General features: G+C 46.9%; 1 protein-coding gene across 3 annotated transcripts in view; it reads right to left on the bottom strand.

Annotated features, from left to right (window-relative positions):
* LOC126106302 (gastrula zinc finger protein XlCGF57.1-like) overlaps positions 1-21,446 on the bottom strand; it is a 105,577-nt gene that overhangs the window by 43,895 nt on the left and 40,236 nt on the right. For all 3 annotated transcript variants that reach the window (XM_049912522.1, XM_049912521.1, XM_049912520.1), the window contains exon 5: positions 7,522-7,577. In XM_049912522.1, coding sequence (XP_049768479.1) covers positions 7,522-7,577 — 56 coding nt within the window. The remainder of the gene's footprint in view (positions 1-7,521; positions 7,578-21,446) is intronic.

Here is a 21,446-nt window from a genome sequence, read left to right as displayed (position 1 = left end):
TTTTCAGATTTTCTCGTTTCTCTATGTAACAAGACATCCTCCTTTAGTATTACTTTTCCTCAACAGTAGTTGTAGATACCAGTATTATTTTTTGAATTTTGAACAGGTCAATATTAACTCAGTCGCTTTTCTGAAAGCTTTCATATTATGTTATATTTCAATCTAAAATTTATGAAAAGGAATTACTTTATAAAATATTTTAGTTTTGATATTATAATAGATAAGTACTAGTTCTGAGTGAAGGTCATAAGCTTGTCTTTGATGAGATTGGACATATTTTTGTATTTTTATGCAAACAACAAAATTTCAGCTTTGTTAACGTGAAAAATCAAAATGCTATATGATATAATAAAATGTGAGAAAATATAATTACATAAAAAAAGACTGCAACAACAATCTTCAGATTTATTTAGTTCAAACCAACTGTGAGGACCTGATGTTAGATTTTCGGCTTCAAGATCAGATCCCTAGACACAAAGAACTGGAGCCATCTCAACATGACGTGCTAAGTAAACTAGAAAGTTTATTATAATCTTTGCTCCTCTCAGATCTTCATAAACTGCTTATTAATTACTTGGACTGAACATTGGTGTGGACAACAGATGGAAGTAGGAAGGAAGGGGGAGATTACATCCATCATGTTCAAACTTTTGACATTCGACACCCCAACTCATAAAATGTTATCCGTTCATTGGTCATTCAATCTTTTTTCTCGTGGTCACCTCCCCCTTGGCAGCCCCTCCCAGAGATCTGAATGGGAGACTATTCCGGTATCTTTTACCAATGGAGAGATTACCATGACACTTTTTCAATTACAGGCCACATTTCCTGTTAATGCATCATACGTGTCTTTAATGCAGTGGTTTCCATTGCCTTCTGCATCCTCATACCATTGATCATTGTCGATTCTTCCACCTTTAGAGGCAGTTTCCCACCCCAAGGACAAGAGAGTGCCCTGGACCTCTGTCTGCTCCTCCGCCCTCTTTGACAAGGTCATTGACAGAATGAGGATGACTTCTTATCCCAGAAGTCTTCAGCCACCAATGCTGATGATTTTCACTCAAAATTGAAGAGGTGGCAGGGTTCAGACACGGGACTGAGGATGTTTTGATTAGTAACCAAATACGCTACTCCACGACCTCACGACCTGGAGCTATGCCCTCATAAATTGGGGAATTATTGCAGCCAACCTTGCAATTCATAATGGAACAATTTTCAGTTCTTAATTGTTGTGGCTGGTCATGGTTTTGTTTTGCTTCAGGGCACATAAAACAAATGGGGTCATACATGCCCAAGTCAAAACTATAGAACACAAAGACAGAGAGGAGTTAAAAAGTGACTATAAGTCAGTCCCAATTGACGTAACAGGAGACAGCTAAAAACAGTTAAGTGGATAAAGGGCTAAAAAAGACACCATACAGAAACGGAGGTCCAGAACTAAAAATTAAATGGCCTTCACCATATTGCTTTGGCTGATAAAAAGTAAAATGCAGTCGACAGCCCGCGCGTCATTAGCTAAAATGGCCGATAGCTCAGATGGCAAACCCAAGTGGGAACGTAAATGATTAAAAAATCAGCATTCCATCAGGAAGTGGCAGACAGTTAAACCTTGTGTGCAATGTGTATACAGAGTTGGGGCAGTGCCACTTATCAAATGATGATGGCTAAAAAGCCAGTGCCCAATACGCAGCCTAGTTAGAATGATCTCCTCCCGGCAGGAGGGCCGAGAGGAGGTCGTCCGAGCCGCTGGGAGAGGCTTAATAAGCCGGAGCTTATGCCCGTGAAGGGAGGACCATTGGTGATGCCAAAGGGACACCACCTCCCGACAGATAGCAACACAGAGATCACGGGAGGGAACATAGGTACTTGCAGGCTGAGGTACGAGGACTGCGGCCTTGACAGCAGTCTCGTTTCCTGGCAGATCGACATGACCAGGAACCCACAGAAACGTCACACTGGCTCCACCAAGAGTGAGCAAGAGACAGTTTTCCTGGACCCGCTGCACTAAGGGATGGGCAGTGTACAGCGCACATAGGCTTTGAAGGGCACTGAGTGAGTCTGAGCAGAGGACACAACTGAAAAGGCTGTGTTGTCGGATGTACTCCGTGGCCTGATACAGGGTGGAGAGCTCGGCTGTAAATACTGAGCAGCTGGAAGCCGATATTGAAAGACTCGGGTGCCAATGACGAAGGCACGCCCAACCCCACGATCAGTCCAAGAGCCATCAGTCTAAACAAAGGTACTATTGCAAAGTGACACAAAAAGGTCATGAAACTGAAGGCAATAGACTGAGGCTGGAGTAGTTTCCTCAGGATGAGAATGAAGGCCAAGGTTAACACGGGCCACTTCATGAAGCCAGGGCGGTGAAGAGTTCGCACCCACCGGGAAAGTTGCAGGTAGTGTGAAGTTAAGCTGCTGTAGCAAGTGCCGAAAGCACACTCCAGGAGGCAACAGAGAAGAAGGACGTGCTTCATACTGGTGATCAAAGGAACCATCAAAGGAGGCGGTATAGGATGGGTGGCCATGCATGGCAGACAAACGGCATGCATAACTCCTGAGGAGAAAGTCATGGTGGTAGGACAGCAGTAGTTCGGCAGCTTCAGCATACGGAATCTCAACCGGGCTAGTGTAAAAGGTGCCCGGGGCCAAACGGATGCCACGATGGTGAGTAGTATTGAGAGAGCGTAAGAGGGATGGACATGCAGGCGCACCCATAGTCAAGTTTCGAACGGACGAGGGACCTGAACAAATGGAGGAGGGTGGTTTGATCAACACCCAAGAAAGTACCATTGAGGACACGTTGGACATTGAGGAACCGCATACAGCGAGCTGCCAGGTAAGACACACGGGAGGACCAAAAGAGTTTCCTATCGAGCATGAGCCCCAGGAATTTCGTAGTTTCAACGATTGGAAGGGCAACAGGCCCAAGATGTAAAGATGGTGGAAGAAACCAATTGCGTTGCCAGAAACTCATACAAACTGTTTTGTCAGTGGAAAAGTGAGTCATTGTCAATGCTCCAGGAGTAAAGATGATTAAGACATAATTGAAGATGCCACTTAGTGAGACAGGTCTGTGGAGAACTGCAATAGAAGGCAAAAATCGTCAACAAAAAGGGAGTCTGAGATGCCTGGCGGGAGACAGGCCATTATAGGGTTAATGGCAATACAAAGACGACAACCCTCAGGACGAAACCCTGAGGCACACCGTTTTCCTGGCTAAAGGTGTCTGACAAGGCAGAACCCACACGCACATTGAAAACTTGGTCTTTTAAAAATGCCTGAAGGAAACAGGGCAGGCGGCCACGGAAGCCCCACGTGTAAAGAGTATGGGGGACACCAGTTCTCCAGCAGGTGTTGTAGGCCTTCTCCAAATCAAAAAACACGACCACAGTCTGGGATTCCCGCAGAAAACCATTCATCATGACATGGGTGGATAAGGTAACAAGATGGTCAACTGCAGAACGCCGCGCTTCAAATCCACACTGTGCATTCATCAGTTAATTGAGAGACTCTAGCCACCATACCAGCTGGGCATGAATCATACGTTCCATCACCTTGCAAATGTAGCTGGTACGAGAGATGGGGTGGTAGCTAGAAGGAAGGTTTTTGTACTTACCGGGCTTAGGTATGGGTATGCCGGTGGCTTCACGCCAGCGTCTGGGAAATGTGCCCTTCGCCCAGGTGTGGTTGTATGTGTTAAGCAAAAAATGCTTGCCCGCAAGGGAAAGGTGCTGCAACATCTGAATGTGAATGGCATCTGGCCCTGGGGCGGAGGATCAGGATAAACTGAGAGCATGATCTAGCTCCATCATAGTAAAGGCGGCATTGTAGCACTCATGTTTCAGAGAAGAGAAGTGTATTGCCTGGGCCTCCTCCGCTTATTTCCGACGGAGGAAGGCAGGCTGATAGTGGTAAGAGCTCGAAACTTCCACAAAATGATGACCCAAGGTATTTCAGATAAAAATAGGGTCCTCGATGACATCGTCTGCTACTGTCAGGCCGGATATTGGGGAACGGATCTTGGTCCCAGAGAGCCATTGGAGGTTGGCCCACATAACAGAAGAAGGGGTGAACTGTTAAAAGAACTAGTGAATGAAATCCAGCTAGCTCTTTTGCTATCCCGAAGAATGCCTCGACACTTTGCATGCATCTGTTTATAATGAATGCAATTTGCCATCGTAGGATGACGGTTAAAAGTGTAGAGAGCACGTCTCCACGCGCGAACTGCACCGCGGCATGCCTCAGTCCACCAAGGGACTGGGACACGACGTGGTAAAGAGAAAGTGCGTGGAATGGAATGTTCTGCAGCAATAAGGATAATGTTTGTGAGATATTCCACCTGGTCATGACAAGTGGGGAAAATGTGCACTTTGAAGGTCGCCAGGAAGGAGTGAAGCTGCCAGTCAGCCTTAGTAAGTTGCCATTTGTGTGTGCACGCAGGTGGGGTAGGAGTCAGTAAACGGATAGCACACAGGAAATGGTTGCTCGAGTAGGTATAAGAAAGAACGAACATCTCACGACAATGGGCAAGCTAAGCAGTGCAGAAGGATAGGTGCAAAAGGGAATACATGTGTGAGGAGTCACAAAGGAAAGTGGGTGCTCCAGTGTTAAGGCAGAAGAAGTTAAGCCGGTTACAGGGCACCTCTGTGACAGGTCCTGGGAGAACTCCAAAGGGGATGATGTGCATTAAAGTCACTGAGTAGCAAAAATCGGGGAGGTAACTGCCCAATACGCTGAAGGAAGTCTGCCACGGTGACATCGAATGACGGAGGGACATAAATGTTACAGAGGGAAAAAGTCTGGTGGGAAAGGAAAAGGCGAACTGCAACAGCTTGAAGATGGGTAGTCAGGGAGATGGGTTGACTACGAATGTCATTCTGTATGAGCAGAATGACACCCCCATGAGATTGGATGCGAACCTCAGGAGGAAGGTCAAAACCAATCAGTAAGAAATGCGAAAGCTCAAAGCAGTTGTGAGGGCGAAATTTCGTTTCCTGAAGGTAGAGTACAAGAGGATGCTGCAATGCTAAAAGCAGCCGTAAATCCGCTTTGTGAGACTGGTGCCCACAAACATTCCATTGCAGGAGAATCATGATGAGGAACAGATGTAGGGGTGTCACCTCAGGGGCTGCTGAGTGTCAGCCGGTAAAGAGTTGCTACTACAGGGCTCAGAAGCTGGAGGATCCTGCTCCGAGGGGTCCACAGAAGCATCGGCTTGCTTGTGCAGTGGGTCCTTGAAGTCCAATGCTGCAAAATGGTTGGTGGTGTGCACCGGCAACACGGGGGCCAGCCGGGCTAAGGTATCACGTGGCAACACCGTCAAAGAGGATCTTCGAGTCGGCGAAGAGGAAGACCGTTTGCCTTTGGTGCACTTCTTTGAGCCTTTCTGGTTAGAGGAAGACTCGGGTGTTGTTTGGCTGGAGGGGCAGAGGAAGTCTTCACGGGACTACTCCTTCTGTCCTACCGGTTGTGTAGATGGTGACTTCAACCCTTGAGGTGTTTGATGGCTTGTTGCACAACTGGATAAGGGGATGTCACAACCTTGACACTGGGTGATTTCGCAACCTATGAGCTGAATTGGAGGTCGCATGTCTGCGTGGCCTGTCCTTCGTGGAGCGCGGGGTAACAAGAACAGAACTGTAGGTGCCAGACGGGAGAACACAGGGTTTGTGACTAGCCAATAACTTGTGAGCGACTGGATAACACACATTTTCCTTTACCTGGATCTCTTTGACAGTTCGCTCATCAACATACACGGGACAATCCTGAGAGGAGGTGGCATGGGCGCCACTGCAGTTGATACAGTGGGGATAAGGAGGCGGACAATCGCACTCGTGTGCGTCCCTACTGGCTGGGTGTCAGCAAGATGTTCCAGTGTTGTTGACATGACACTGATAGCAGCGCATTGGGTTCAGAATGTATAGCTGGACTGCGGTAATTTCATGACCCGCTTTGATCTCGGCCAGAAGCACCACTGTATCAAAGGTGAGAAAAAGAGTGCGGGTGGGCACTAAGGAGGAATCTACCTTTTTCAATACATGATGGACAGCAATGACATCCTGATCAGAGAGGTAAGATTGGATTTCAGCTTCGGTTAGAGCATCGAGCAGCCTAGTGTAAATTACACCATGGGAAGAATTCAAAGTTCTATGGGCATGAACAGGGTAGCCGTGGAGAAGCGAGGCAGTAAGCAGTTTTTGTGCTTGAGAATCCGAAATAGTCTCCAAAAGCAAAGTGCCATTCCGTAAACAAGAGCAGGATTTCACAGGGCCAGCAATTGCATCAACACCTTTCTGAATAATAAACGGATTTACCGTGGTGATGGACTGACTGTCTTCAGTATGTGAGACCACAAGGAACCGTGGTGCAGCAGAAAGAGTCTCTGAATGATTAGCCTCATTATGTTTACGTTTCATAGACATTGATTGGGAAGATGATTGACTCATTGTAAGAAAATCCCCCACGACTGCCAGCGTCTCCGATGGCATGCCCCTTACAACTGGGGCCCCCTTCACAAGGGGGTGCACCTGCCTTAGGTGATTGTTCACACCTCAGGGCACACCTAGCAAATACCTGACACAGGGACCAATCAGCAATTTGGGAAGGTTGCAGCTAAGGCAGTCAGCCCTCCCTGGGACTGGCCAGTACCACAGGGAATGCGTGAACCATACCTGTTGACCCAGGGCCAGGAATTATACGTTACTCAGTCACCTGTTATGCATCAGACACATGGGCCGGCCGTCAGGAGCACAGAGGGAGGAAGAAGAAAATGAGGAACTTCAAATGCCGAAGCGGAGGAATGAGAGGAGAAGGGAAAAAAAGAAAGGAAAATGGAGCAAAAAACATAGGTGAGACTGTTCTCGCATCAGCGACAGACAACACAGAACATTCCCAATAACACCCCACACATGTTCCCAAAGGAAGGGGAAAAAGAATAGCAAGAGGACAGACATGCAGCACAGAAGGGAAAAAATGCTGCAAAGGCTGGGGCTCCGTGGCAGCCAAGCACGAACCCACCAAAAAGCAGCAACAAGCCTCCTAGGGGACTGGTCATATGTCTGTGGGTGCATGGAACTGAGGCCTTTAGTGTCCCTACTACAACTTTATGAGACAAGTATACAGTATAGCCACACCATTCTGAACTAACTGGGGTCAAACAATGTTCAGTTTGGCAGGAATTCGGAATAGGCAGATTCCATTAATAATATCAATGTATAGACTTGTTAAGGCATAAATTAAGTGCGAGGACATCTGCTAGTGACCTCTGATGACGCGTAGCACAGATCCCCTACCTATCCCTCTCCCTCCTGCATTCCAAACACATTATTGAAAATTTACTATTAAGCTTTCATCTGTAAGTGCTTTGTTAACTTTCATTTCCCATGACTCTATATTCATCACTTTCAAGTATTCTTTGTTACCAATGGTTTAGACTCAGTCAGGTAATTAGAATTCCCATTAGAGTTCCTGCATAGTTCATAAGTAATAGCAAATGGACAAATGGCATCAAGTAGACAATACCTGTATCACAGCTTTCCACAACTTCCTCTGCATCCCATTCCTGCTTGCACTCTTGGCTGTAACAAAATAAATACATGAACCAATTATTGTGAAGGTACATACATTTAAGACAGTAATGTACTCTGATGAAAAAATATTGCAATACAAACATAGGCAATACCAATCCTGAGTATCTACTTTACAAGCACGAGAAAATAACACAGCCAGTTAAAACACTTTAGGGTTCTTCCACACACACTGGTTATTGGAATTCAGTTCTGCTGCTTGAGAGCAACATTATTAGTTAACAGAGTTAAATAGTGCTCAAATATGAAATAATCAACAGTCAAGCACATGAACTGGAGACTAATAGCATTAATATATGTTGGTATGTTGATAGACACACAAACAAACACAAACACACACTCAAAATTCAAGCTTTCGCAACCCACGGTTGCTTCATCAGGAAAGAGGGAAGGAGAGGGAAAGACGAAAGGATGTGGGTTTCAAGGGAGAGGGTAAGGAGTCATTCCAGTCCCGGGAGCGGAAAGACTTACCTTAGGGGGGAAAAAGGACAGGTATACACAGGCGCGCGCGAGCGCGCCCCCCCCCCCCCCCCCCCCCCCCCCACACACACATCCATCCGCACATATACAGACACAAGCAGACATATGCAAAGGCAAAGAGTTTGGGCAGAGATGTCAATCGAGTTGGAAGTACAGAGGCAAAGATGTTGTTGAATGACAGGTGAGGTATGAGCGGCAGTAACTTGAAATTAGCGGAGGTTGAGGCCTGGTGGGTAACGGGAAGAGAGTATATACTGAAGGGCAAGTTCCCATCTCCGGAGTTCGGATAGGTTGGTGTTAGTGGGAAGTATCCAGATAAACCGGACAGTGCAACACTGTGCCAAGATGTGCTGGCCGTGCACCAAGGCATGTTTAGCCACAGGGTGATCCTCATTACCAACAAACACTGTCTGCCTGTGTCCATTCATGCGAATGGACAGTTTGTTGCTGGTCACTCCCACATAGAAAGCTTCACAGTGTAGGCAGGTCAGTTGGTAAATCACGTGGGTGCTTTCACACGTGGCTCTGCCTTTGATCGTGTACACCCTCCGGGTTACAGGGATGGAGTAGGTGGCAGTGGGAGGGTGCATGGGGCAGGTTTTACACCGGGGGGGCGGTTACAAGGGTAGGAGCCAGAGGGTAGGGAAGGTGGTTTGGGGATTTCATAGGGATGAACTAAGAGGCTACGAAGGTTAGGTGGATGGCGGAAAGACACTCTTGGTGGAGTGGGGAGGATTTCATGAAGGATGGATCTCATTTCAGGGCAGGATTTGAGGGAGTCGTATCCCTGCTGGAGAGTCACATTCAGAGTCTGATCCAGTCCCGGAAAGTATCCTGTCACAAGTGGGGCACTTTTGGTGTTCTTCTGTGGGAGGTTCTGGGTTTGAGGGGATGAGGAAGTGGCTCTGGTTATTTGCTTCTGTACCAAGTCGGGAGGGTAGTTGCGGGATGCGAAAGCTGTTTTCAGGTTGTTGGTGTAATGGTTCAGTGATTCCGGACTCGAGCAGATTCGTTTGCCACGAAGACCTAGGCTGTAGGGAAGGGACCGTTTGATGTGGAATGGGCGGCAGCTGTCACAATGGAGGTACTGTTGCTTGTTGGTGGGTTTGATGTGGACGGACGTGTGAAGCTGGCCATTGGACAGATGGAGGTCAACGTCAAGGAAAGTGACATGGGATTTGGAGTAGGACCAGGTGAATCTGATGGAACCATCCTTGTAACCATTGATGCCACTTCCTTATACACAAATATTCCGCACGTCCAGGGCCTCGTTGCGATGGAGCACTTCCTTTCACGCCGATCACCTGCCACCCTACCTAAAACCTCTTTCCTCATTACCTTAGCCTAGTCATCCTGACCCACAACTACTTCACTTTCGAAGGTCAGACATACAAACAATTAAAGGGAACAGCCATGGGTACCAGGATGGCCCCCTCGTACGCCAACCTATTCATGGGTCGCTTAGAGGAAGCCTTCTTGGTTACCCAGGCCTGCCAACCCAAAGTTTGGTACAGATTTATTGATGACATCTTCATGATCTGGACTCACAGTGAAGAAGAACTCGAGAATTTGCTCTCCAACCTCAACTCCTTTGGTTCCATCGGATTCACCTGGTCCTACTCCTAATTCCATGCCACATTCCTTGACGTTGACCTCCATCTGTCCAATGGCCAGCTTCACACGTCTGTCCACATCAAACCCACCAATAAGCAGCAGTACCTCCATTATGACAGCTGCCACCCATTCCACATCAAATGGTCCCTTCCTACAGCCTAGGTCTTCGTGGCAAACGAATCTGCTCCAGTTCAGAATCCCTGAACCATTACACCAACAACCTGAAAACAGCTTTCGCATCCCGCAACTACCCTCCCGACCTGGTACAGAAGCAAATAACCAGAGCCACTTCCTCATCCCCTCAAACCCAGAACCTCCCACAGAAGAACCCCAAAAGTGCCCCACTTGTGACAGGATACTTTCCGGGACTAAATCAGACTCTGAATGTGGCTCTCCAGCAGGGATACGACTTCCTCAAATCCTGTCCTGAAATGAGATCCATCCTTCATGAAATCCTCCCCACTCCACCAAGAGTGTCTTTCCGCCGTCCACCTAACCTTCGTAACCTCTTAGTTCATCCCTATGAATTCCCCAAACCACCTTCTGTACCCTCTGGCTCCTACCCTTGTAACCGCCCCCGGTGTAAAACCTGCCCCATGCACCCTCCCACCGCCACCTACTCCAGTCCTGTAATGTGGAAGGTGTACACGATCAAAGGCAAAGCCACGTGTGAAAGCACCCACATGATTTACCAACTGACCTGCCTACACTGTGAAGCTTTCTATGTGGGAATAACTAGCAACAAACTGTCCATTCGCATGAATGGACACAGGCAGACAGTGTTTGTTGGTAATGAGGATCACCCTGTGGCTAAACATGCCTTGGTGCACGGCCAGCACATCTTGGCACACTGTTACACCGTCCGGGTTATCTGGATACTTCCCTCTAACACCAACCTGTCAGAACTCCAGAGATTGGAACTTGCCCTTCAGTATATCCTCTCTTCTCGTTATCCGCCAGGCCTCAACCTCTGCTAATTTCAAGTTGCCGCCACTCATACCTCACCTGTCTTTCAACAGCATCTTTGCCTCTATACTTCCGCCTCGACTGACATCTCTGCCCAAACTCTTTGCCTTTACAAATGTCTGCTTGTGTCTGTGTATGTGCGGATGGATATATGTGTGTGTGTGTGTGTGTGTGTGTGTGTGTGTGTGTGTGTGTGTGTGGACGCGCGCGTGCGAACGAGTGTATACCTGTCCTTTTTTCACCATAAGGTAAGTCTTTCCGCTCTCGGGATTGGAATGACTCCTTACCCTCTCCCTTGAAACCCACGTCCTTTCATCTTTCCCTCTCCTTCCCTCTTTCCTGACGAAGCAACCGTGGGTTGTGAAAGCTTGAGTTTTGTGTGTATGTTTGTGTGTCTATCGACCTGCCAGCACTTTCGTTTGGTAAATCACATCATCTTTGTTTTTAGATATATTTGTCCCACATGGATTGTTTCCCTCTATTATATATATATATATATATAATAGAAGGAAACATTCCACGTAGGAAAAATATACCTAAAAACAAAGATGATGTGACTTACCAAATGAAAGTGCTGGCAGGTCGACAGACACACAAACGAACACAAACATACACACAAAATTCAAGCTTTCCCAACAAACTGTTGCCTCATCAGGAAAGAGGGAAGGAGAGGGAAAGACGAAAGGATGTGGGTTTTAAGGGAGAGGGTAAGGAGTCATTCCAGTCCCGGGAGCGGAAAGACTTACCTTAGGGGGAAAAAGGGACGGGTATACACTCGCACACACACACATATCCATCCACACATATACAGACACAAGCAGACATATTTAAAGACAAAGAGTTTGGGCAGAGATGTCAGTCGAGGCAGAAGTGCAGAGGCAAAGATGTTGTTGAATGACAGGTGAGGTATGAGTGGCGGCAACTTTAAATTAGCGGAGATTGAGGCCTGGTGGATAACGGGAAGAGAGGATATATTGAAGAGCAAGTTCCCATCTCCGGAGTTCGGATAGGTTGGTGTTGGTGGGAAGTATCCAGATAACCCGGACGGTGTAACACTGCGCCAAGATGTGCTGGCCGTGCACCAAGGCATGTTTAGCTACAGGGTGATCCTCATTACCAACAAACACTGTCTGCCTGTGTCCATTCATGCGAATGGACAGTTTGTTGCTGGTCATTCCCACATAGAATGCATCACAGTGTAGGCAGGTCAATTGGTAGACCACGTGGGTGCTTTCACACGTGGCTCTGCCTTTGATTGTGTACACCTTCCGGGTTACAGGACTGGAGTAGGTGGTGGTGGGAGGGTGCATGGGACAGGTTTTACACCTTGGGCGGTTACAAGGGTAGGAGCCAGAGGGTAGGGAAGGTGGTTTGGGGATTTCATAGGGATGAACTAAGAGGTTACGAAGGTTAGGTGGACGGCGGAAAGACACTCTTGGTGGAGTGGGGAGGATTTCATGAAGGATGGATCTCATTTCAGGGCAGGATTTGAGGGAGTCGTATCCCTGCTGGAGAGCCACATTCAGAGTCTGATCCAGTCCCGGAAAGTATCCTGTCACCAGTGGGGCACTTTTGTGGTTCTTCTGTGGGAGGTTCTGGATTTGAGAGGATGAGGAAGTGGCTCTGGTTATTTGCTTCTGTACCAGGTCGGGAGGGTAGTTGCGGGATGCGAAAGCTGTTGTCAGGTTGTTGGTGTAATGGTTCAGGGATTCCGGACTCGAGCAGATTCGTTTGCCACGAAGACCTAGGCTGTAGGGAAGGGACCGTTTGATGTGGAATGGGTGGCAGCTGTCGTAATGGAGGTACTGTTGCTTGTTGGTGGGTTTGATGTGGACGGACGTGTGAAGCTGGCCATTGGACAGGTGAAGGTCAACATCGAGGAAAGTGGCATGGGATTTGGAGTAGGACCAGGTGAATCTGATGGAACCAAAGGAGTTGAGGTTGGAGAGGAAATCTGGAGTTCTTCTTCACTGTGAGTCCAGATCATGAAGATGTCATCAATAAATCTGTACCAAACTTTGGGTTGGCAGGCCTGGGTAACCAAGAAGGCTTCCTCTAAGCGACCCATGAATAGGTTGGCGTACGAAAGGGCCATCCTGGTACCCATGGCTGTTGCCTTTAATTGTTGGTATGTCTGGTCTTCAAAAGGGAAGAAATTGTGGGTCAGGATGAAGCTGGCTAAGGTAATGAGGAAAGAGGTTTTAGGTAGGGTGGCAGGTGATCGGCGTGAAAGGAAGTGCTCCATCGCAGCGAGGCCCTGGACGTGCGGGATACTTGTGAATAAGGAAGTGGCATCAATGGTTACAAGGATGGTTTCTGGGGGTAACGGATTGGGTAAGGCTTCCAGGCGTTCGAGAAATTTGGTTGGTGTCTTTGCTGAAGGATGGGAGACTGCATGTAATGGGTTGAAGGTGTTGATCTACGTAGGCAGAGATACGTTCTGTGGGGGCTTGGTAACCAGCTACAATGGGGCGGCCGGGATGATTGGGTTTGTGAATTTTAGGGAGAAGGTAGAAGGTAGGGGTGCGGGGTGTCGGTGGCGTCAGAAGGTTGATGGAGTCAGGTGAAAGGTTTTGTAGGGGGCCTAAGGTTCTGAGGATTCCTTGAAGCTCTGCCTGGACATCAGGAATGGGATTACCTTGGCAAACTTTGTATGTGGTGTTGTCTGAAAGCTGACGCAGTCCCTCAGCCACATACTCCCGACGATCAAGTACCACGGTCGTGGAACCCTTGTCCGCCGGAAGAATGACGATGGACCGGTCAGCCTTCAGATCACGGATAGCCTGGGCTTCAGCAGTGGTGATGTTGGGAGTAGGATTAAGGTTTTTTAAGAAGGATTGAGAGGCAAGGCTGGAAGTCAGAAATTCCTGGAAGGTTTGGAGTGGGTGATTTTGAGGAAGAGGAGGTGGGTCCCGCTGTGACGGAGGACGGAACTGTTCCAGGCAGGGCTCAATTTGGATAGTGTCTTGGGGAGTTGGATCATTAGGGGTAGGATTAGGATCATTTTTCTTCATGGCAAAGTGATACTTCCAGCAGAGAGTACGAGTGTAGGACAGTAAATCTTTGACGAGGGCTGTTTGGTTGAATCTGGGAGTGGGGCTGAAGGTGAGGCCTTTGGATAGAACAGAGGTTTCGGATTGGGAGAGAGGTTTGGAGGAAAGGTTAACTACTGAATTAGGGTGTTGTGGTACCTGATTGTGTTGATTGGAATTTTGAGGTTTTGGAGGGAGTGGAGCTGGAAGTGGGAGATTGAGTAGATGGGAGAGACTGGGTTTGTGTGCAATGAGAGGTGGTTGAGGTTTGCTGGAAAGGTTGTGAAGGGTGAGTGAGTTGCCTTTCCGGAGGTGGGAAACCAGGAGATTGGATAGTTTTATGAGGTGAAGGGTGGCATGCTGTTCTAATTTGCGGTTGGCCTGTAGGAGGATGCTCTGAATAGCCGGTGTGGATGTGGGAGAGGAAAGATTGAGGACTTTTATTAAGGATAGGATTTGACGGGTGTGTTCATTGGCTGAGTTGATGTGTAGGTGAAGGATTAGGTGGGTGAGGGCAATGGATTGTTCAGTTTGGAACTGGTATATGGACTGATGGAAAGAAGGGTTGCAGCCAGAGATGGGAACTTTAAGTGTGAGGCCTTTGGGGGTTATGCCAAACGTCAGACAAGCCCGAGAAAATAAAATATGCGAGCGTAATCTGGCTAGGGTGAAGGCATGTTTGCGGAGGGAATGTAAATAAAACTTAATGGGGTCGTTGTGGGGGTGTTGTGAGGGTGACATGGTATTAGAAGGTGGACAGTTTAACATGAGGTTGAAATGAAAATGAAATATAGAAATATATGGGGAGAGATAAAGGTGAACTAGAAAGCAACTGGAGATCTGGTATCAAAAAAGGCGAAAAAGTGTTGGTTAAGTTGATCCTGTGGTGAACTTGGTTTGGTAGACAGCGATGTGCATAAAGGTTAGGTGGTTGTGTTGCCGCTAAATCACGTTAAAGGACGGAAAAATTCCAGAAAATTTCGAAAAAACGTATTAAAAGGAGTGGTGTTGTGGTGAAAGCTTACGAAACTGGGGCTAACAATAGTCTGACGAAGAAATAATGACGTTAAAACCTGTGGGGAGCGGCTAAAATGATCAGTGATGTACATTCCCTCCGCAAACATGCCTTCACCCTAGCCAGATTACGCTCGCATATTTTATTTTCTCGGGCTTGTCTGACATTTGGCATAACCCCCAAAGGCCTCACACTTAAAGTTCCCATCTCTGGCTGCAACCCTTCTTTCCATCAGTCCATATACCAGTTCCAAACTGAACAATCCATTGCCCTCACCCACCTAATCCTTCACCTACACATCAACTCAGCCAATGAGCACACCCGTCAACTCCTATCCTTAATAAAAGTCCTCAATCTTTCCTCTCCCACATCCACACCGGCTATTCAGAGCATCCTCCTACAGGCCAACCGCAAATTAGAACAGCATGCCACCCTTCACCTCATAAAACTATCCAATCTCCTGGTTTCCCACCTCCGGAAAGGCAACTCACTCACCCTTCACAACCTTTCCAGCAAACCTCAACCACCTCTCATTGCACACAAACCCAGTCTCTCCCATCTACTCAATCTCCCACTTCCAGCTCCACTCCCTCCAAAACCTCAAAATTCCAATCAACACAATCAGGTACCACAACACCCTAATTCAGTAGTTAACCTTTCCTCCAAACCTCTCTCCCAATCCGAAACCTCTGTCCTATCCAAAGGCCTCACCTTCAGCCCCACTCCCAAATTCAACCAAACAGCCCTCGTCAAAGATTTACTGTCCTACACTCGTTCTCCTTGCTGGAAGTATCACTTTGCCACGAAGAAAAATGATCCTAATCCTACCCCTAATGATCCAACTCCCCAAGACACTATCCACATTGAACCCTGCCTGGAACAGTTCCGTCCTCCGTCACAGCGGGACCCACCTCCTCTTCCTCAAAATCACCCTCTCCAAACCTTCCAGGAATTTCTGACTTCCAGCCTTGCCTCTCAATCCTTCTTAAAAAACCTTAATCCTACTCCCAACATCACCACTGCTGAAGCCTAGGCTATCCGTGATCTGAAGGCTGACCAGTCCATCGTCATTCTTCCGGCGGGCAAGGGTTCCACGACCGTGGTACTTGATCGTCGGGAGTATGTGGCTGAGGCACTGCGTCAGCTTTCAGACAACACCACATACAAAGTTTGCCAAGGTAATCCCATTCCTGATGTCCAGGCAGAGCTTCAAGGAATCCTCAGAACCTTAGGCCCCCTACAAAACCTTTCACCTGACTCCATCAACCTCCTGACCCCACCGACACCCCGCACCCCTACCTGCTACCTTCTACCTAAAATTCACAAACCCAATCATCCCGGCCGCCCCATTGTAGCTGGTTACCAAGCCCCCACAGAACGTATCTCTGCCTATGTAGATCAACACCTTCAACCCATTACATGCAGTCTCCCATCCTTCATCAAAGACACCAACCAAATTTCTCGAACGCCTGGAAGCCTTACCCAATCCGTTACCCCCAGAAACCATCCTTGTAATCATTGATGCCACTTCCTTATACACAAGTATCCCGCATGTCCAGGGCCTCGCTGCGATGGAGCACTTGCTTTCACGCCGATCACCTGCCACCCTACCTAAAACCTCTTTCCTCATTACCTTAGCCAGCTTCATCCTGACCCACAATTTCTTCACTTTTGAAGACCAGACATACCAACAATTAAAGGGAACAGCCATGGGTACCAGGATGGCCCTTTCGTACGCCAACCTATTCATGGGTCGCTTAGAGGAAGCCTTCTTGGTTACCCAGGCCTGCCAACCCAAAGTTTGGTACAGATTTATTGATGACATCTTCATGATCTGGACTCACAGTGAAGAAGAACTCCAGATTTCCTCTCCAACCTCAACTCCTTTGGTTCCATCAGATTCACCTGGTCCTACTCCAAATCCCATGCCACTTTCCTCAATGTTGACCTTCACCTGTCCAATGGCCAGCTTCACACGTCCGTCCACATCAAACCCACCAACAAGCAACAGTACCTCCATTACGACAGCTGCCACCCATTCCACATCAAACGGTCCCTTCCCTACAGCCTAGGTCTTCGTGGCAAACGAATCTGCTCCAGTCCGGAATCCCTGAACCATTACACCAACAACCTGACAACAGCTTTCACATCCCGCAACTACCCTCCCGACTGGTACAGAAGCAAATAACCAGAGCCACTTCCTCATCCTCTCAAACCCAGAACCTCCCACAGAAGACCCACAAAAGTGCCCCACTGGTGACAGGATACTTTCCGGGACTGGATCAGACTCTGAATGTGGCTCTCCAGCAGGGATACGACTTCCTCAAATCCTGCCCTGAAATGAGATCCATCCTTCATGAAATCCTCCCCACTCCACCAAGAGTGTCTTTCCGCCGTCCACCTAACCTTCGTAACCTCTTAGTTCATCCCCATGAAATCCCCAAACCACCTTCCCTACCCTCTGGCTCCTACCCTTGTAACCGCCCCCGGTGTAAAACCTGTCCCATGCACCCTCCCACCACCACCTACTCCAGTCCTGTAACCCGGGAGGTGTACACAATCAAAGGCAGAGCCACGTGTGAAAGCACCCACGTGATCTACCAACTGACCTGCCTACACTGTGATGCATTCTATGTGGGAATGACCAGCAACAAACTGTCCATTCGCATGAATGGACACAGGCAGACAGTGTTTGTTGGTAATGAGGATCACCCTGTAGCTAAACATGCCTTGGTGCGCGGCCGGCACATCTTGGCGCAGTGTTACACCGTCCGGGTTATCTGGATACTTCCCACCAACACCAACCTATCCGAACTCCGGAGATGGGAACTTGCTCTTCAATATATCCTCTCTTCCCGTTATCCACCAGGCCTCAATCTCCGCTAATTTAAAGTTGCCGCCACTCATACCTCACCTGTCATTCAACAACATCTTTGCCTCTGCACTTCTGCCTCGACTGACATCTCTGCCCAAACTCTTTGTCTTTAAATATGTCTGCTTGTGTCTGTATATGTGTGGATGGATATGTGTGTGCGTGCGCGAGTGTATACCCGTCCCTTTTTCCCCCTAAGGTAAGTCTTTCCGCTCCCGGGACTGGAATGACTCCTTACCCTCTCCCTTAAAACCCACATCCTTTTGTCTTTCCCTCTCCTTCCCTCTTTCCTGATGAGGCAACAGTTTGTTGGGAAAGCTTGAATTTTGTGTGTATGTTTGTGTGTCTGTCGACCTGCCAGCACTTTCATTTGGTAAGTCACATCATCTTTGTTTTTATATATATATATATATATATATATATATATATATATATATATATATATATTTAAAAAGAAAGATGATGAGACTTACCCAACAAAAGCGCTGGCAGGTCGATAGACACACAAATAAACACAAACATACACACAAAACTCTAGCTTTCGCAACCAAAGGTTGCCTCGTCGGGAAAGAGGGAAGGAGAAGGAAAGACAAAAGGATATGGGTTTTAAGGGAGAGGGTAAGGAGTCATTCCAATCCCGGGAGCGGAAAGACTTACCTTAGGGGGAAAAAAAGACAGGTATACACTCGCACACACACACATATCCATCCATACATACAAGACACAAGCAGACATTTGTAAAGGCAAAGAGTTTGAGCAGAGATGTCAGTCGGGACGGAAGTATAGAGGCAAAGATGATGTTGAAAGACAGGTGAGGTATGAGCGGCGGCAGATTGAAATTAGGAATTAGCGGAGATTGAGGCCTGGCGGATAGCGAGAAGAGAGGATATGCTGAAGGGCAAGTTCCCATCTCCGGAGTTCTGACAGGTTGGTGTTAGTGGGAAGTATCCAGATAACCCGGACGGTGTAACACTGTGCCAAGATGTGCTGGCCGTGCACCAAGGCATGTTTAGCCACAGGGTGATCCTCATTACCAACAAACACTGTCTGCCTGTGTCCATTCATGCGAATGGACAGTTTGTTGCTGGTCATTCCCACATAGAACGCTTCACAGTGTAGGCAGGTCAGTTGGTAAATCACGTGGGTGCTTTCACACGTGGCTCTGCCTTTGATAGTGTACACCTTCCGGGTTACAGGACTGGAATAGGTGGTGGTGGGAGGGTGCATGGGACAGGTTTTACACCGGGGGCGGTTACAGGGGTAGGAGCCAGAGGGTAGGGGAGGTGGTTTGGGGATTTCATAGGGATGAACTAAGAGGTTACGAAGGTTAGGTGGACGGCGGAAAGACACTCTTGGTGGAGTGGGGAGGATTTCATGAAGGATGGATCTCATTTCAGGGCAGGATTTGAGGAAGTCGTATCCCTGCTGGAGAGCCACATTCAGAATCTGATCCAGTCCCGGAAAGTATCCTGTCACAAGTGGGGCACTTTTCGGGTTCTTCTGTGGAAGGTTCTGGGTTTGAGGAGATGAGGAAGTGGCTCTGACCTGCCTACACTGTGAAGCGTTCTATGTGGGAATGACCAGCAACAAACTGTCCATTCGCATGAATGGACACAGGCAGACAGTGTTTGTTGGTAATGAGGATCACCCTGTGGCTAAACATGCCTTGGTGCACGGCCAGCACATCTTGGCACAGTGTTACACCGTCCGGGTTATCTGGATACTTCCCACTAACACCAACCTGTCAGAACTCCGGAGATGGGAACTTGCCCTTCAGCATATCCTCTCTTCTCGCTATCCGCCAGGCCTCAATCTCCGCTAATTCCTAATTTCAATCTGCCGCCGCTCATACCTCACCTGTCTTTCAACATCATCTTTGCCTCTATACTTCCGTCCCGACTGACATCTCTGCTCAAACTCTTTGCCTTTACAAATGTCTGCTTGTGTCTTGTATGTATGGATGGATATGTGTGTGTGTGCGAGTGTATACCTGTCTTTTTTTCCCCCTAAGGTAAGTCTTTCCGCTCCCGGGATTGGAATGACTCCTTACCCTCTCCCTTAAAACCCATATCCTTTTGTCTTTCCTTCTCCTTCCCTCTTTCCCGACGAGGCAACCTTTGGTTGCGAAAGCTAGAGTTTTGTGTGTATGTTTGTGTTTATTTGTGTGTCTATCGACCTGCCAGCGCTTTTGTTGGGTAAGTCTCATCATCTTTCTTTTTAAATATATTTTTCCCACGTGGAATGTTTCCCTCTATTATATATATATATATATATATATATATATATATATATATATATATATATATATATAAAAAACAAAGATGATGTGCGAGTGTAAACCTGTCCTTTTTTCCCCCAAGGTAAGTCTTTCCGCTCCCGGGATTGGAATGACTCCTTACCCTCTCCCTTAAAACCCAATCCTTTTGTCTTTCCTTCTCCTTCCCTCTTTCCTGACGAGGCAACCGTTGGTTGCGAAAGCTAGAGTTTTGTGTGTATGTTTGTGTTTATTTGTGTGTCTATCGACCTGCCAGCGCTTTTGTTGGGTAAGTCTCATCATCTTTCTTTTTATATATATATATATATATATATATATATATATATATATATATATATATATATATATATATATATATATATATATCCCTTGCTCTACATGATATCCTTATCCCACTAGTCAGCCAACCGGGCTGTCCATTACTGCTAGTACCCCGTTTAGAATGTTCTAATGGAAAGCAACTCTAAAAGAGCATGAGAAATGTGTTATGGAAAGCATTGTATTTATCACCTATATTATCGGCACTATAAACATTTTGCCACTCTTGTTCCTTGACAAGTTTTGAAAAACTCTCTATTGCTGTTGGATTAACTTTCCTACGTAGTTTGTAATTAAATACGACATTGGTTAGAGTACAAAAACCTTTTAGTGTTAAAATTTGTGCATCATGGTCTGAAAGGCCATTCACCCTTTTACTAACAGAATGCCCATCTAGTAATGAAGAATGAATAAAAATATTGTCTATGACTGTGCTACTGTTCCCTTGCACCCTAGTGGAAAAAACACAGTTTGCATCAGATCATATGAATTTAGGAGATCTACCAACATCCTTTTTCTTGCACAATCATGTACAAAATTAATACTGAAGTCTCCACATAGAACTACTTTCTGGTACTTCCTACAAAGTGAATCAAGAACCCTCTCTAGCTTAAGCAAAAATGCTCTGAAGTCGGAGTTAGGGGACCTATAAACAACAGCAATTAGAAGTTTAGTTTCACTAAATTCAACTAATGCTGCACAACTTTCAAATATCTGTTCAGTGCAGTGTCGTGATACGTCTATGGTCTCAAATGATATACTGTTTTTTTTTTATTGGATGTAGCTCTGATGACATCACAAGCTAGGACTGAGACAAAGTTAGGCATGTGTTACAAAAGTGTTAGCTGAAGTTACTAGTGTTTTCTGTACTTTTTCTGCAAACAGTTTAGTTATTTAGTGATAGAAAACACATTTACAGCTATTAAGGAGCAAAGGAAAGGAATTTTATGAAGGCTGACACTGACCCCTAAAATCTTCTGAAAGTTGATGCATGGTTTCTTTGTTCTTCAAAAATGATACAGGTTGTTTTGGAAATAGCAAGCCTGAAAACTGCATTGTATGGTGACTAGGACGAATGCACTGTCACACAGCAATAAGTCACAGAATTGTCCTACAACTGAGGGTATCTGGAACTGTATTGTGTGTTTGTCAATGCTGAAAATGTTTTCCAGCGCAACTTGTGAAAGCCTACACAGTAAAACACAGTGTAATTTTTTCATTCAAAAAATAACTCTGATTGTTAATTGCTGTAATTGTTGTCAGAACTACTAATTTCTTGTATGTATCT

Source organism: Schistocerca cancellata, chromosome 10 (genome assembly GCF_023864275.1).
Source record: "Schistocerca cancellata isolate TAMUIC-IGC-003103 chromosome 10, iqSchCanc2.1, whole genome shotgun sequence".
NCBI lineage: Eukaryota > Metazoa > Arthropoda > Insecta > Orthoptera > Acrididae > Schistocerca > Schistocerca cancellata.
Note: the sequence above shows the minus strand (reverse complement) of the source record. Positions and strands in the feature narration are given on the sequence as shown.